Raw genomic sequence first — 17,133 nt, 5'->3', positions numbered from 1 at the left:
GGATGCGGAAGGACGGACGAACTCTGTATACATATTACATATACATGCAATATTTTATCTAGCACCGCATTCGGACGAGCCATTTTAACGATTCTCACATTTGACAATTTTAAATATCTCGGAAAATCCAAGCCCTCTAATTTTCTATACAGGAAATACCTCCCTTCTAAGTTTATTCATCATAATGGTCGCCAAGAAAAATGGAAGGACCATATCCATGCTGGCACACATGTCCTTTGATAAAAAAATCATTTGCCCATATCGAAGTTTATCGTATGTATCTTGCTTCCTAACTGCACGTCGCTTTAGAAAACGATAAAATTAATAAAATGTATTAGTAATTGTGATTAGAAACAGCATTTAAAGATCAACATTTTATAAATTCTATTTTTCCTAAAAAAACATGCTTGCTCTTTGTATCGATACTCTGAAGAACCTATGTATGTGCTTCATGTTATCTTCCCGATTTATTTTTTTCAATTAAATAATATTTGCTTATACTGTGAATATATCTTGGACTGAGAAGCATTGTTTATAATTTATAAAAAAATGTATGTCCAACGGAATATATTGAATCGTGTAGGTTTTCCATAATTGACGAAGGATATCTTTTGAGTTCTACCTAGTTCAGCATTTTTTAAATTTCCACTTTGGCGGTTGCTGAACGTGACGGTGTAGGGAGAAAAGGAAAGGAAGACGTTTCATCCGGAACCCGTTAGTGGACGTATCAGTAAGGCTATCCTAACGGGCCCTTGCCTTATATTAATCATTATACTTCATTCAATTCGATCATTATACATACAAAGATCACTTCCCATAACATCCCTGAAAAGAAATTATTATTGTTTAAAGCGTATCTATCGCTGAAACTGCGTGAGGCGTTACGAGGCTCTAGTGACTAGAACATTGCCACTGAAGGTAAGATCGTCGACTGTTTATGTTTACGGGTTATATCAGCAATATTTTATTTGATGTTGGTTGAAACATTGAAATAATTTTTTCAACATATTTTGTACATATTTAACCTGTTATATTATAATTTTTATTTTATTTTGTTCTTTTAAGTTTTATTATCTATACTTCCTTCCTCTATAGACAGTCTTTAACAAAGCGTGTACACGTATCCTGCTTTTGCAACATTGTTATTTATATATATATATATAAGTCAGTGAATAAATTTTTACAAACTAATTGAATTTGTCCTTCTTCAATCGACTATTTATAAAAATAATATAGTAAAACTTTAACGTTTTAAAATTGTAAAATGTAAAAGATAAAGTTATGATGTGTAAATTGATATTTGAGTTTACTTTTTGACCTTCTATGATCACGTGTCACATGTTCTTCAAATTTGATTTACTTATGTAATTCTAAATATATTTTTGTTTTTATGACCCTGAAACGAAACATCGATAAGAACATTTCCTACGGTCAACAAATTATCAACTGTGACCATACAGGTCACATCTGGTCAGATCACACAGGTCAGATCTGCAGTTGAATATTTCTCTTTCGATATGGCTACCGAAAGATTTTGTCGAAAATAAAATTAAGAAATCAGAAATATTCACCGTAGAATTTGCTGAGAGGTTTATATCGCATACTTGTAGCTTGGTAAGTTAACACTACCCTTTATATTTTAGTTTCGAAGGTTACGATTTAGCCTTAACGTGATTCGAAATAATAAAAGATTTATAAAACTGGAAAGATTAATCAGAAACCAATGGATGGCCATTTGGCTAGCAACGCTTGGTTGTTAAAAACTGACGATGCGCGTGAGAACGGTTTATAATGCATATATTATACAATTCCTACAGATTACAAACAACCGTATAACCTTCTGTAAAAGCTACTATAATTTTGTTCTGTTCGCAGTATAATTTATTTAAGTAAGCACCGCTTAATAAACCCGACACACATCATTTATATGTCTTATTCATTCTCCTGCGTCAGAGTTCTAATATAGTACCTATGTTAGGTGTGTCAGTTCAAAACAAAACATGTTTTTCTTTCATGGTATATGGCTATATTTTTTCTCTTTTAAACATAAATTGCAAAGTTATTCTAATTCTTAACTTTGCGTGATATTAGTGTCTTTATATAGTGCACTATGTTTAATGTTCTGTGGTATTTGTGCATCCTGGAAACGTTATCGGATATAGGAAATTTCCTTTCTATCGGTAAGTAGCTGGGATCGACTGTTGTACTCCAGCAAGCCTATCAATATTAGTTATAAGCAGTTCTTAAATTAAAGAAGTAGAAATAATTATCATTTAATAGTCTTAGGACATATTTATCTCATAAGTTAATGCATACCTCTAGAATTTCCAGAATGTGTAAGTATTTACATAAGAATTCAGTTATTTTATCAAACATGTTATGAAATTTCATTCAGAATATTTGTTAAAATACTGAATTTTCACATATCGATAGCATTTTTTCAGCAATATTCTACATTGCATATCATAAATGCACAACTGTTGTTATTCAAACGTAAATTTATATTTCTGTTTAATAAAAACTTTCAATATTTTGATGGATATGTCAAATGTATATATATGTATACACAAACTCTTTAAATATAATAGCATGTATAATTTTAAACTGGTAAGTATACTTTAATAAAATTTGTAATTGTAATATAATAAGCTTTGTTAAACAAAACTTGGAGCAAGTGTACATACAATTGCTGCTGCAGGGTCGGCTTATAAATTAATATTTATTTTTAATGTCTAATTAATAATCTTGTATAATTAATTAATAATTAATATTAATAATCTAATAATAACACTTGTTGTTATACAATGATAACATATCGCTGTATATATTTATATATATATAAATACATATCATTACTTTCTGTATTTACATTCACTAATTTCTACATTACGTCTACCCTAATGACACATTGTGCCTTTTTTAAAATTTACAACAATTTTATATTTTCAGAAATCACTGAGAATTTTTCACAGACCTGGATCGGTTATGCAGAATTTTGATGATCTTGATATAGAAGGATGTAATCCTTCCCACCTAACGGAAGCAGGCAAGGAGAAGGTAATGCACATTGAAACACATGTAGGATAACGATTAACAAATTTGAGGAAACTTACAGATTAGAACTTACTACATATTGTAATATTCATTTATTTAATATAATAATTTATATATAACAAACTTATTTCATTTATATAAATAATTTACTATTAATCATATAGTACAAGCAGAATTTTGATATATTGTTTAAATAATTTACGCTTTCTATAGTTCCATATTCTTTGTGACGAATATAGAAATTTTTTTTATAAAATGTTATCTAATGTTTTATTGATTTCCAATATACGATGTGTTCATGTTCTGCAATATGAATATTATTAAAATAGCAATTACTTGTACACTTGACAAAGTATTTGTATTCCACAGAAAGAATATGATCGAAAACGTTTAATGAGAAGCAGTGTCACTGCTGAAGGTGGCACGCTTAGGCCTGTGTATTCTGAAACAGAAGGTGGTGATATATGGTGTCATATATGTAACATAGCCCTGTTCGGAGCTCACAAGTTACTGAATCATAATATGAGTAATCGTCATAAAATGAAATTAGATGAATGGCCATATCCAGTTTTGTTATGGTCCAAACGATCAGATATTGTGAAAACAGCACCACCGACACAGTTGGCAGCTATTGGCGATGGTTTGGCACCTGGAGAACCAGTACCACCTGGTATGGAAGACCAAGTAACTAGAACAACAACGATTCAGATGAGTTTAGATTGCCATAGAAGTTCTCCTCTTGTGGGCCTTGAATACCTACTTGAACTGGTTGATAGGGATTCTTGCGAACCCGGTTATACATGTGTTTTATGTGATAAAAGGGGTGACCCTCGTACTGTTATGGCTCATATTACCAGCTATAATCATAGAATAACGTATCTAAATCGACATTTTCCTACAATTTCGCGTGCTATTACGGAACTCCCGCATACTCCTAATTATAAACGCGGAGCTAATGAAATATCGGTGTTAGTGGCTAAGAAGATTGAAGAACGATTTGGAAGATTGCAACCACAATTGGTAGATAAGAATCAATTTGAAAAAAATAAAATGCAGTACATCAAGAGAGTCTATCAGGATTATCACTTTAGGTAAGTTGTAATTTGTTTTGATTAAATTAAGCTTTATATAGTAGAGCACTGTTATGAATTGAGAATTTCAATTCACATGTTTTACAAAAGTCAATGGGTGTTATTAGACAAGGTGCGCGTCAATCGTTTTCGTTATTAATTTACGTTTCGTACAAGTCAATGGCTGTTTCCTACATGCAGGGAAACACCAGAATTAACATTTATGGATGTTTACGATGTGCGATGGGTAACAAACTTTGAAGAAAAGATGGCTGAAGTAGCTGGTAAGAGTGGTATAAAAAAAGGTAAGTATATAAAATCTTATATCGTTGAAGCAGGAAACTTCTACTCCACTGTTGTTCTATGATATAACGACTATTTTATATTAAGATTCTCAACCTGCTGATGAGAAGTCGGATGATAAACATAAAAGTGAAGACAAGAAGCATGAAAAGTCTCCACCAAAGAAAACCGATTCAAAATCTGATACTACAAAATCGTAAGTTAACGTTTAATTAATTCAACTTTTTCAAAGATTTTTTTAGTAATTGAAAGTTTATCAAGTATTCTGATTTCAATTACAATTTCAGTATGATAAATTAATGGTTGTTTCTTAGTCTAACATAATTTCAATTAAGGTTATGTTTCATATTTTTTTAGGGGATTCAAGATTCGCATTTTCACAAGAGATAAATTAAATATTCGCAAGCCTTTAGATAAGGAAGAAGAAAATGTGAGAAAGTCTCCAAAACGGCCCTCTGATGAAACGAAGTCTCTTTCGTCCCTTTCAAGTATATCAAGTAGCCCATCACCATCACGTTCAAGATCGCGATCTCCCGTTCGTAACCGAAAAGCTAATTCAATAGACAAAAGCGGAAGGTATCGTACTAAATCGCGTTATTCGCGAGATCGAACTCGTTCTGGTACACGTTCGCGATCTCGTTCGCGTTCACCAGAACCACTCAGAGAACGCGATAAGTGGGATAAATATCGTGAACAAATTAGACGTGCTGAAGAGACACTTGATCGTGCATTAAAATTTCACGAGAAGAACCCAGAAAAGCATCCATCTTACCCCGATGAATGGAAAAAGTTCTGGAACCGACGGTACAAAGAGTTGCAAGCAGCGGGAAAAGATCCTAGTAAGCATGACTTCAAACCAGAATGGATAGAATTTTGGAACAAACGAATGCGCGAGATCCATAACGAACAGCTGCAACAAAGGAAAGAAGAAATTAAGAAGCGATTGGAGTTGCCAGAAGACAAGCCACCAGAAAAATGGATACCATCGAACAGACGTGACAGATCTCCACCAAAGAGAAATCGTCATCGTATAGAGAGCGATGATGAAGTAGAATATGTCGGTACAAAAACAATTAAACCGGACTATTACGATCATCATGATATGAGAGAACGCGATTACGCATATTTGTCGTATATGCGAGGAAGAGGAAATATGTACAGAAGTAATTACTACTCTCGTGGTGTTACACGTTCAAGATCACTACACTATGCAACTCCTTACCCAGTGAAAGGGAAGTCTCCAAGTCCTATACCGGATGTCATATTAACTGAAGATTTAGAAGTAGTAGGCTTATTGAGATTGCTTACAGCACTAGAAGGTCAATTGGGTTCTCTTGGACCGAAGATAGTATCTCTTCTTTCAAAAGCATTAGCCGCAGAAAAAGCAAAACCGAACTCTGCCGAAGAATTACTCTACGACGAAGAAGTGAGCGTGCTTTTCGAAACTGTTAAAGAAAAACTTAAAGGTCAATTGTTTGCCGGAATGATAGAGAAAATGGCTATAACACCAACGAAAACGGCAATCCAAAATATCGCACAGTTGTTACATAAAGCGGCAGAGAATAAAAAGAAAATGGAAGAAGAGAAGAAGAAAAAGAAAGAAATGGAGACTGCAAAATCGACAAATTATATCCAAAGAACTGTATATCCTAGGTCGGTGGAGGTAATTACACCTACGATTAAATCCGAACCAGTTAGTGTACCTGGTGTTGGTACTATAGATAAAGTAGCCATAGCTCGACAAATAGCAGCTGCTCTGGTAGCTCAAGGTAAATCAAATGTATCGCAAGAAGAACTGGAAACTCTGACTAATGCTGTTGTTGGAATGGCTGAAGCGTCCAAAAATTCCGATAAACCAGTAACAACGGCTGACTTCGTAAAAGGATTGGCTAAAAGCAATACTTCTGTTTCTCAAACTACATCTGTTTCTGCGACGTTAACAACAGCAGGTACGGTTGATCATCAAACTTTTAAAATGGAAAGTTTGTCAGACGCGGATTTGAAATCTCTTTTACAAAATTTTAAAGACCTATCCACTCAAGAACAACATGGACTGATTAATTTCTTAAAGAAGTTAGAAGCAACAGATCCTGTTCGAGTAGAAAAATTAAGAGGGTTTGTTTATTTAGGTACTGTGTCCATGTCATCGATGCCAAAAATAAAATCTCCAATACCAGAGAATACGGAAACCAGTATTAAATTGGGCAGAAGTATTTCGCCATTTTCTGTGCTGAAGGGAAATCAAAATCCTGTTGAAGAGGAAGATAAGTGGAAGCCTAAAATAGACATGTTTGCAAATGATGACGAGGAAGAACAAACTAAGAATGACAACGAAGACAAGCAAAAGGCGAAATTGGATTTATCAGATGACGACGATGATTATACATTTGAAGATATTTATAAAGCAGCAGATAAGAATGTTAGCGAAAATGAGAAGGTGAAGAAAAAGTCACGAGAATTTTCAAAATCTGTGTCAAATTCACCAAGATCCTGGACACGATCTCGATCGCGTTCAAGATCAAGGTCTCCAGTAAGGCCAAAGGAATTAACAAAAACAAACGATCCAAATGCAATACTAAACGAGACTAAACGATTAATCGCTCATATAATGGGAGATCTTCCAAATAAGTATGTGCCAAAGACGCACTTGCCGCTTGCGAATGGGAATGTTGAACAAGACGCATCGAAGCCGTTAGATCAAATTCTTAACACGACAATGGCCCCGCTATTAAACTTTTACAATCAAGGATACGTTCAGAATACTCAACAATCGTATCTCCGTCCACAAGCACCTCCCCTCAGTTATCCTAACATACCCAATCAACAATTTCAAAGTTATCCAGATCAGCAAGTTTACAACAGTAATCAGAATTATGTGGACAATGGTTACAATTATCAAGGATATGGTGGTGTAAGCAATCAGGGTCAATACAGTGTATCACCCATAGCGTCAAATCAATATCCAAATCAACACTAGGCAAAATTTGCTTAAATGAGACAAGTGACTATTAATGTATAAAATTATTGGACGTTTTATTCTTTTTTCAGTGAACTAAGATTCAAAAACATTTGTAATGAATTCATAAAAATTTTTAGCATGCATGCAGCCACTGTCTGAAAATCCAAATGTAAAATTGGAGAGAGTTATTTCTGCAGCATTATTTGACAAAGATTTTTCATTAAAGAGAACAACGGTTGGGGCAAGATCACCAGTAGCATTACTTGTAACCAAAACAGTGATGTTTTCTTTCTCATTATTATTAATAATGTTATAAACATTTTTGCATTCTTTCGGTGCATTCAAAATAGGAGGTTTAGGATTAAAGCCAGACCTGTCTCATCACTATTGAAGATTCTGTTAGCTTTTATTAATAATAGATTTTGTTCTCTCAAATAGTCTGAAACATTTTGAAACCAGTATCGTAAACTGTGCTCGGATACCTTAGCTCTATTTAGGGAAACATTTTCTGACATTATTACTGTGATTTCCTCATGCCTCTTTAAAAATGAGTTGTTCCAACATCTTTCAGGTTTATTATCCCTAAACTGACTTTTCTTTTTCATACTTTGGCATATCAGTTGCACATTATCAATTAATTGAGATTTTGTTACTGAAATATCTCTTTTAGAACATTCCAGAATCCAATCGGCGAAATCTTTTTTTTTTTGCATTCAAAATAGCTGCTGGTCCAGACTTTTCATCGGCATAAAGTCCTAATTTCTTCGCCCTTAAGGTCGTTTCTGGAATTTTATATTTCCGAGATACTTCTGCAATAGAGTCTCCTCCACGAATTTCTTGCAAGGGTAACGTCACGTTTACCTTAGGGTAGCAGTAGTTGTCTTTATATCGTTTGATATTTTTTGACCTCTTCTCTTTGTACTTTTTCCATTTTCTTTTAAACATATACACACATTTACAATTCTTAGGATCGAGATATTCTCACTGTAGCATTTTACAAATTAGGTATATATAGGTACTTTACGATCAAGCCTGTTACACCGGCTCATCGAGAACTGCACTGTATAGGTTAAGGTGCAGTAAAGCATCGCAGTAATGTACAAAAAAGCTATGTACCAAATACTGTATTAGTATATATGTAATATTTGAGGATAGATGACAATGATTGGGTGTCATTAAGTGTGTGTGTGTTTTTATTAAAGTAATGATTTCTTTATCTAAAAATAATGCTAAAATGAATAGTTTATTATTAATTACCAAAATATAAATGCCTTTGGAATCAGCGTTCACAGCTGTCATTACGAGTATTTCATAATATTCGACGTTCTCATAAGCTTCAGAATATCAAAAGTCAATAAATAAATTAAAACTGCGATTTCTGTTACTTGTACGTCATAAATTATCAATATTAAACATATAAAAAATTATGAGATCCATTTTTAGAAGATTAGATATTATAAAATGTTAGATTTTATTACTTTTATAGTATACCACAGTATTTGAGGTGTCGGCAGTAATCCCCACACTTATCCTATAATCATTGCTATTCACGTTCGTACGATGAACGATTCTAACGTGTTCATCAGAACGCTAGTTCGTACGAATCCGCATCCTCTGTAACCGCAGCCTAATTCGGTTTTTTTCCGATCTATTCGATCTTTTTCGAACCGTTCGGTTTCTTTCGATCTATTCGATCTTTTTCGAACCGTTCGGTTTCTTTCGAACTATTCGATTTCTTCCGAATCGTTCGATTCTTTCCGAGCTATTCGAATTTTTTTTAACTGTTTGATTTTTTCCGAGCTGCTCGATTCAATAGAATTCTTGGATTGGTTAGATCATTCAATCCAACTATGTTCGCTTTTTCCGAAAATTCCATCACCTCTAACTACAAGATTACTGTAAACTATACAGGGTGAGTCTCGTTACATGGCGACATTAGATAACTCATAGAATATTTGTTGTATGAAAAAATGTTTTGCTTCTAAGCTTGTAATCTGTTTTATGTTATTTTGCTTTTTTATCAAGATGTGAAGGTCACCTTCAATTTTTTAAAAAATGAAATAGTTAATATTTATTCCCGAATTCGGCTAAAACGTTGAATTCTACATAAAAAAGTATTATACAAAATGGAATCTAAGATACATAGTTACTGAGATATTAGCGAAAGTAAGCCTTGTTTATTAGGAAAGACCATTAACCAACGAGACTGTTAACACAATTTAGTCACTTCGTTTATCTATTGGAAAACAGTCATAGATGCTTCTCGTTGTACGTAGATTGCTCTGTTTGCCTTTGTCGTTTCCGTAACTATTTTTCTATGGCTAATTCTCTAAGTTTCTTTTCCACATCTATTTTTTCCCTTCCCAGGTTATTCATTCCTTCCTGCCTCAATCCATTTCTGCCTGAATATCCTTTTTCTTCTTCTACGCTTCTCCTTTGCCCTTCTTCTTTTTTCATTTCTTCGAAGCATCCTTTAACAACTTTTCTTTTATCTGTTGCCCTCGTTCTCATCTTTTTCAAATCTTTATGCTATTTGGCTTCTTAAGATCTCGCTTGTACTTCTAACGTATAAAGATTTTTCTCGTACGTTTTACAATTTTTCTAAATCTGTTTTTTAAGCATAGAATACGACCTTTGGCGGCCCCATTGACTATGGTGGAAAGAGAGAGTATGCTGCAGTTAAATGCGTTGGCAACGACGCAATTCAGTAAGAGACTTATTTTGACTGACTTTGGGACTTACTAAAGGTTTTGTGGCGGCTAACTCCAGACTCGCTAACAGATGGTTCCTCTTCCCGCAAGTAACCGATCCGCCTCAATTTGTATATGTACAGACTTCTTCCTTCCTACCGCATCCCACGTCTAAGGCAAGGGCCCGTTAGGATAGCCTTACTGATGAGTCCTCTAGCGGGTCCTGGACGAAACGTCTCCCCCTCTCCTTTTCTCCTTGAACAGTCACATCAATCACCGCCAAATTGGTGACCCCGACGACGTATACAACAACGCAGCCTTCTGATTGACCTGCAGCACTACCTGGAGACGCCAGAAGGATTTAAATAGACCGAGACTACGTAATCCCTCTGCTAGTGTGGCTATCGCTGTCGATCTGCGGAGACGCTTGGCACCCTGGATTTTTGCGAGATCCTGGACCTACGACGACGTCAACAGATCGGCGGACATCACGAGGACAACGCGTCACGTTACAGATAGGCCATGCTAGGACAGCAGCATCTACGGCTCGATTCTGGTAAAAGGCGACTCACTGCCTCGCCACGACGACTACACGAAAAACGAGCTCACAACCGTCCGAGCAATGCGCTCACGACAAGGATGACACACTGACTCATGAAAGCCTCAGCATCAAAATGCGTGTCAGGTCGAGTAGAGCAATGAAGGCTCCTCCTTACGACCGCGTCGATGCCTATAAGGTACAGCAAAAATGAATGAGTCGCAACAGATAAAAGTTCAGGCAGCTTCAGTAGAAATGCAGCACATCGTCATCGAGTGGGCCAACGAAGGCGATCGTCCTCCTGGAATCTAACATCAAGCATGGAAAGGACCATCTAGATATCGTTATCCACTGGCAGGGGGGTATGTGGCGGCTACCTTCAGACCAGCCAACAGATGGCTCCTATATACAGACTTCTGTGGCGGATTGTGTGGTGTTTGGTTCTCTTAAGCTGGTTCTCTGAGAACAGGGATCGATGGCGCTTCGGTAATAAGGAGACACGTGGTTTCGCCTAACTTGTAGCTTGCTTTATTTCTCCTTATGTGTACGTCTATACGCGTGGGAGGCTGATCTTAGACTGAGAGAGAGACTAGTGGTTTAGGTAGCAACGTCTAGTAACTAAATTGTAGGTGGCGCTGTGTGCCGCTTGTACGGGCGTACGCCACAACCACTCTCCCCCGAGATATAAAACTATATACAATAACAAAATATATATGTGAATTCGGTAACATAACAATAATAATTATACAGTAAATGTGACTTTTTTGGGTCCTTGATACGTTCGTAATTGTGAACTGGTTGGTTTTTCTTGGATTTTTTCCAAGAATGCTGGTTTTAATCGATCCGTGGTTAAATTAGTGTGTCTTCCTTTGTAATCCACCTTGAAAATTCGGTCTGTTACCCTTTCTATGATTGCAAAAGGCCCTTCGTATGGGGGTTCTAATGGTTTCCTGGCTGCGTCAACTCGTACGAAGACGTGTGTGCATTCAGATAAAGATTTGTGAATGAAGCATCTTGGTTTGATATGGTGTGCTGTTGGTACTGGTCGGACTTTCCTAATATGTTCTCTGAATTTTTCTATGAAGATTTGTGGGTTGCTTTGTGGTTCTTCTTCTAGGAAGAATTCTCCTGGAAGACGTAGAGCTGTTCCGTACAGCATCTCTGCTGCTGTAGCTTTTATATCTTCCTTGAAACTTGTCCAGAGTCCTAGTAATACTGTGGGTAAAATTTTTACCCAGTCTGGATCATTGTTGCATGCTATTGCCGTCTTTAGTGATCGGTGCCATCTTTCTATTATTCCGTTTGCTGCTGGGTGGTATGATGTAGTTCTTGTTCTTGAACATCCAACCAGTTGCGTGAGGGCTTGGAATAGCTGAGACACGAATTGTGTACCCTGATCAGTAGTTATCGTCAAAGGTGAGCCGAATCTGGATATCCAAGTTGTATATAGGGCGGTTACTACTGTGTCCGCCGTGGCATCTTTGATTGGTGAAGCTTCTGGCCACCTAGTAAACCTATCGATCATCGTAAGGCAATAGGAATACCCTTGCGCCTTTGGGAGTGGCCCTATAATGTCTATGTGGACGTGATCAAAGCGTCCCTTTGGTATGTCTATTTTGTTTGGGGCATTCTTGGTATGCCGTTGTATTTTATTTTTTTGGCAAGTGATACACGTCCTGGTCAGTTCTTTGATTTGGGCATTCATTTTCGGCCATACGAAATTCTTCGCGATTGTCTTTTGTGTGGTCCTACCACTGGGGTGCGCTAGGCTGTGAGTCGCGGTGAAGATTTTCCTTCTTAGCGTCTCTGGTACGTATGGGCGTATATTGTTTTCAGACATATCGCAATATATGTATTTGTCTGTGTTGTCCACTGTGATTTTGTGTAGCCTAAACGGAGAAGTGGTATCTTGTAGGATGATCTGGAGTTCCTCATCTATTGCTTGTTCTCTGATGAGTTCGTCTGTTGAAACAAGAATGGGCATTTCCACTTCTTCAATTCTTGAGAGCGCGTCTGCAACTTGGTTGTTGTGTCCTGATATGTACGTAATTTGGGTTGTGAATTGGCCGATGTATTCCAAATGTCTCTGTTGTCTAGGTGAAGCTTTCTCTGCGTTTTGTATAAAAGCTTGAGTGAGTGGTTTGTGGTCAGTTTGTATCGTGAGGTCTCTTCCTTCTACCAGGTGTCTGAAAAACTTTAAACTTTTGTAGATTGCTAATAGTTCCCTGTCGTAAACACTATACCGAAGTTGTGCTTTTTCTAGCTTCCTTGAGAAAAAGCCTAAAGGGTGCCAGTTGTTCTTATGGTTCTGTTCTAGTACAGCTCCGATTGCTTGATCTGATGCGTCAGTTGTTAATCGGAGTTGCGCATCTTCGCTTGGGAACTGCAATAGGGATGATTTTGCTAACTGTTCTTTACTTTCTATGAACGCTGCTTCAGCTTCCGGTGTCCATTTGACTGGCCTCTTGTCTTTCTTCTTGGTACCCACCAGTAATGCGTTTAGTGGAATGTGCGTTTTTGCAGCTCCGGCAATGAATCTACGGTAAAAATTTAGAATTCCCAGATACCTTCTTAGCTCCATTATTGTACCTGGTTTTGGATATTCTTGGACGGTCTTGACGCGGGTGGGTAATGGTGCGATTCCCTTACTGCTGACTTCGTAATCTAAATAGGTTACTGACTCCTGACCAAAAACGCATTTCTCAACGTTGATTGTTAATCCGTGTTGCTGTAGTCGTTCAAATATAATGCGTAGATGTCTATAGTGTTCTTCCAATGTGTTTGATGCTACCAGAATGTCATCGATGTAGCAATGGCAGAATGACAAGCCCCTTAGCACTGTATCCATGAATCTTTGGAACGATTGTGCGGCATTGCACAATCCGAATGGCATCACCGTGAATTCGAACAGTCCGAACGGTGTGATGACTGCAGTTTTACATCTGTCTTCGGGTGTCATTTGTATCTGGTGGTATGCTCGGGCGAGATCTAGTGTTGTATAAATCTTGGTGTTGGTGAGATGGTGCGCTATGTCGTGTATATGTGGTAGTGGATAACGGTCTGGTTGAGTCATGTTATTTAATCTGCGATAGTCACCGCAAGGTCTCCACTCACCAGTCTTTTTCCTTACCATGTGTAAGGGACTAGCCCATTGGCTGCTAGAGGGTTGACAAATACCGTGTCGCATCATATCTTCGAATTCTGCCTTAGCAGCTTTTAATCTGTCTGGAGGAAGACGACGTGCCCGTTCTGCAATTGGTGTACCTTTGGTGGTGATATGGTGTTGTACGCCATGTTTTTGGTACGCTTTGGAGTTCTGTCTGGTGATTGAACTAAATTCTTTTAGCAGTGTTGAAAAACTGTTAGTCTTACCTATTGTAGTCACTGTTGGTTGAGTCGAATTTGTGACTTTTCCAACTGAAAATAGGTGCGTTTGACTATCAATCAGTCGTTTATTTTTTATGTTCACCAGGAGGCTATAGTGTCCTAGAAAATCTGCTCCTAGGATGGCTTTGGATGTATCCGCGACGATGAATCTCCATGAGAACTGTGTCCGAAGACCCAAGTTCACAAAGAGCAGCTGTTCACCATACGTGTTTATGGGTGTTCCATTTGCTGCGTACAGTTTAAAATCGTCGTCTATTCTTCTTTTGCTGTGCGGAGACCTTGGTATGACTGATACGTCGGCTCCTGTATCTACCAAAAATCTCACGCCTGTTTGTTTGTCGCTTATGATTAGGCGGTTTTGTACGTTAGTACCATCCTGCAACGCCTCAATACGGGACAGTGGGTTTAGTTTCCCTGACTCTTCCTTTTATCGCGTCCTTTCCATTGGCAGGGTTGTTTGCATTTCCACGAGTTCTCGCCGAACTTCCCGTGGAAATAGCATATTCCGTCGTCTCTAGTTCGACTCCTTGACTTCGAACTATATCTTCGGAATTTGTTGCGTTCCGGTCATCGTCCTCTGTGGGTGTCGCGGACCAATGCTTCGAGTTGAGCTATTCGCTTGGTAAGCTCAGCTATTTCCGAGCTTGGACCGGGGTCACGTGGTCGGGCTTCCTCCTTAACGTGGGGCGCAACGGCCGCTAGCTCGTATTGCGACGATCTTTCGATCGTCTTGTCGGCGAGCAGAGCTAATTTTTCCGTTGAGACTCCTTCGACCACGGACAGGACCTCTTGTACTCGGGAGGGTAGCCGTTGCAGCCATAGCGTGCATAGGACGCTATCGGAAACATTTTTACCTGCGAGGAGCGTCATTTCTCGCAGTAGTTCGGATGGTCTTTTGTTCTGTAGATCTATTCCCGACAGCAGCTGCCTCAATTGCGTCTCTTCGGACGCTGCTAAACGCGAGATGAGGGCCTCTTTTATCTGAATATATGAGTCGTCCGACGGAGGTGCAGCTATAACGTCGGCGACCACTTTCATTGATGCGGTATCTAGGTGCCTGATTACCGCAGCGCATTTTACCGCGTCTGCTTTCACAGTATAGGCCGCGAATTCACGTTCGAGCATGGCGAACCATAGCTTTGGTTCTTCCCGCCAAAAGTTAGGAAGCTTCGCGTTCCTAAACTCACTCGCCGCGATTTCCATTTTCCCTTGTTCGTTGGCCATCTTAATTTTCCGGGTTTCGGCACCAATTAATATGTGGCGGATTGTGTGGTGTTTGGTTCTCTTAAGCTGGTTCTCTGAGAACAGGAATCGATGGCGCTTCGGTAATAAGGAGACACGTGGTTTCGCCTAACTTGTAGCGTGCTTTATTTCTCCTTATGTGTACGTCTATACGCGTGGGAGGCTGATCTTAGACTGAGGAAGAGACTAGTGGTTTAGGTAGCAACGTCTAGTAATTAAATTGTAGGTGGCGCTGTGTGCCGCTTGTACGGGCATACGCCACAATAGCCTTACTGATGAGTCCTCTAGCGGGTCCCGGACGAAACGTCTTCCCCTCTCCTTTTTCTCCCAAACATCGTCACATCAACCGCCAAAGCTTCATAGTAAGAAGCATTTAGTATTCTCGGATTTGCGCTGTGATATTGCTACGGTCCTGTAATTTATCGACTTTCTCGCTACGCCGATGCTAAGATTTATCGAAGTCGTTGAACACATGTGCTGCAGTACATGCCGCGGCTCCTTCGACTCGAATTCCCGAAAGATAACTCATAATACAATGACATAGTTTTTTTTAATTTTAACATTTTAAAACTGATTTTTTCTTAACGTACTGCTGATGGTTTCCTGATTAAAATTACGCCCAACATGATATAGATTGGTCAAATATTTTAAAATAATTATCAACGATTAGCATTTATCGTTATGGTAAAATAACCGAAGTTTTCCCGCGGGCTCAGGCAAGCATCGCGTCGGCGGACCGCGGATGACAAGGTGCAACTTTTTACCTGATTCTTTACCACTTTGCTATAGGCTATTGTCTCATGTTTTCGTGGAATTTTGCTGTATATAGTCATCGAGACAAATTGACTTTTACTTTTGTAATTGTTTCATTGCTTTATGAATATTCCCGTCGTTACGCCGTAAAAACGATTCGGACAAGAGTGACGAGTCGACTCTTGTTCGCACAGGAAAACGTGGAATCGTCGCTGGCTCCCCGGAATCACAGTCGAATCGAGGCCCGAATAGCAACATACATATCTCCTTTGACATTATCTTTCATACTTTTCTATTGCTTTTTTTATAATTACAATTTGTGTAATGAAATAAAATAAGTTACTTGCTACGTATAATGAGTAAACCATGTCGTGTTTCGTATCATTTTAATTGGGAAAATCTGACGAATATATTAAACAAATTTTCATGTACAAAAAATAAGAAATAAAAAAGGTGAGTCATCGTTTTTATTCTAGTCTCTCTCTCTCTCTCTCTCTCTCTCTCTCTCTCTCTCTCTCTCTTTCTCTCTGTCCCTCTGTCCGTCTCTCCCTCTCCGCCTCCTCACCTCCTCTCACAATCTCCCTCTGTCCCTCCGTCCCTCTGTTCGGTCAATGCCATGACCAGAAGCGCAGTATGTACATAGTTGTTATTTTATCGTTGTTCGTGCAATAACACATCAACATATTATCTAATAATATAAAGAATAGTATCATTATCCAATTAAGATTTGGTTTATCATCACGAGTAATAGCTAAAAAATTTGCTGTTGATCGAGGAGTTGTACATAAAATACGAAAACGATTATTATCTTGTCAAGAGAAGATTGACAAGATACATTACTTCAGAAATTGCAACTATGGTATCAATGACTGCAATGCTATTAGGAAGGGATGGTTGAAAGAAAATTACTAAGTGGACAGCTCGAAGAGCATTAAAAGAAGCCAATTTTATAGCAATTGAGAAGAAAAAAACCTGCTCTATCAAAAAAGAATGTTAAGGCTTGTCTGAGTTTTGCAAGAAAATATTTAAGCTGGAAGACAACCTCTGGCAAAAAGTTTCCGATCATATACTCCAATATAAAATTTACAAACAATATTCGCATTTTAGAGTTATAAAATGTTCTTATATGCAGGTAAG

At 38.0% G+C, this 17,133-nt stretch overlaps 2 protein-coding genes and 1 long non-coding RNA gene across 6 annotated transcripts; 1 reads left to right on the top strand and 2 right to left on the bottom strand.

Annotated features, from left to right (window-relative positions):
- Positions 1 to 1,411: 1,411 nt before the first annotated feature.
- On the top strand, positions 1,412 to 16,466 carry LOC117223221 (uncharacterized protein CG7065). 4 transcript variants are annotated; one of them, XR_013035239.1, is made up of 7 exons: positions 1,412 to 2,180; positions 2,950 to 3,057; positions 3,424 to 4,145; positions 4,326 to 4,429; positions 4,515 to 4,623; positions 4,785 to 10,093; positions 10,413 to 16,466. XR_013035239.1 is itself a non-coding variant. In XM_076527598.1 (7 exons), exons 2-7 carry the CDS (start codon positions 2,986 to 2,988, stop codon positions 7,402 to 7,404), a joined length of 3,447 nt encoding a protein of 1,148 aa, XP_076383713.1. In that variant the 5' UTR covers positions 1,413 to 2,180; positions 2,950 to 2,985; the 3' UTR covers positions 7,405 to 16,466. The 4 variants fall into 4 exon arrangements, 3 of the variants coding, with proteins under 3 accessions (XP_076383712.1, XP_033331297.2, XP_076383713.1); XM_076527598.1 differs by having other exon boundaries at positions 1,413 to 2,180; positions 4,785 to 6,376; positions 6,557 to 16,466; XM_076527597.1 differs by having other exon boundaries at positions 1,412 to 1,614; positions 4,785 to 16,466.
- LOC117223222 (uncharacterized) lies at positions 3,132 to 10,257 on the bottom strand. The gene is made up of 3 exons (XR_013035240.1): positions 10,129 to 10,257; positions 3,815 to 3,911; positions 3,132 to 3,742 (listed from the first exon to the last, which is right to left on the bottom strand). It is a non-coding gene; the product is annotated as an uncharacterized LOC117223222 (long non-coding RNA).
- LOC143260968 (uncharacterized) lies at positions 13,330 to 15,225 on the bottom strand. The gene is made up of 3 exons (XM_076527604.1): positions 14,596 to 15,225; positions 13,511 to 14,377; positions 13,330 to 13,401 (listed from the first exon to the last, which is right to left on the bottom strand). Exons 1-3 carry the CDS (start codon positions 15,223 to 15,225, stop codon positions 13,330 to 13,332), a joined length of 1,569 nt encoding a protein of 522 aa, XP_076383719.1.
- Positions 16,467 to 17,133: the final 667 nt, after the last annotated feature.

This window comes from Megalopta genalis, unplaced genomic scaffold (genome assembly GCF_051020955.1).
Source record: "Megalopta genalis isolate 19385.01 unplaced genomic scaffold, iyMegGena1_principal scaffold0026, whole genome shotgun sequence".
In the NCBI taxonomy this organism is placed as follows: Eukaryota; Metazoa; Arthropoda; class Insecta; order Hymenoptera; family Halictidae; genus Megalopta; species Megalopta genalis.
The sequence above is the reverse complement of the archived record's forward strand: the minus strand, read 5'-3'. Positions and strand labels throughout refer to the sequence as shown.

Coding starts and splice junctions, on each gene's coding strand:
- LOC117223221 (XM_076527597.1), top strand. CDS start 2,986: ATGCAGAATTTTGATGATCTTGATATAGAAGGATGTAATCCTTCCCAC. Junction 4,430..4,514: donor TAAGAGTGGTATAAAAAAAG/GTAAGTATATAA, acceptor TTTTATATTAAG/ATTCTCAACCTGCTGATGAG. Junction 4,624..4,784: donor AAATCTGATACTACAAAATC/GTAAGTTAACGT, acceptor ATATTTTTTTAG/GGGATTCAAGATTCGCATTT.
- LOC143260968 (XM_076527604.1), bottom strand. CDS start 15,225: ATGGCCAACGAACAAGGGAAAATGGAAATCGCGGCGAGTGAGTTTAGG. Junction 14,378..14,595: donor TAGCTCAACTCGAAGCATTG/GTCCGCGACACC, acceptor GAGGCGTTGCAG/GATGGTACTAACGTACAAAA. Junction 13,402..13,510: donor TCGGACTGTTCGAATTCACG/GTGATGCCATTC, acceptor ACATTCTGGTAG/CATCAAACACATTGGAAGAA.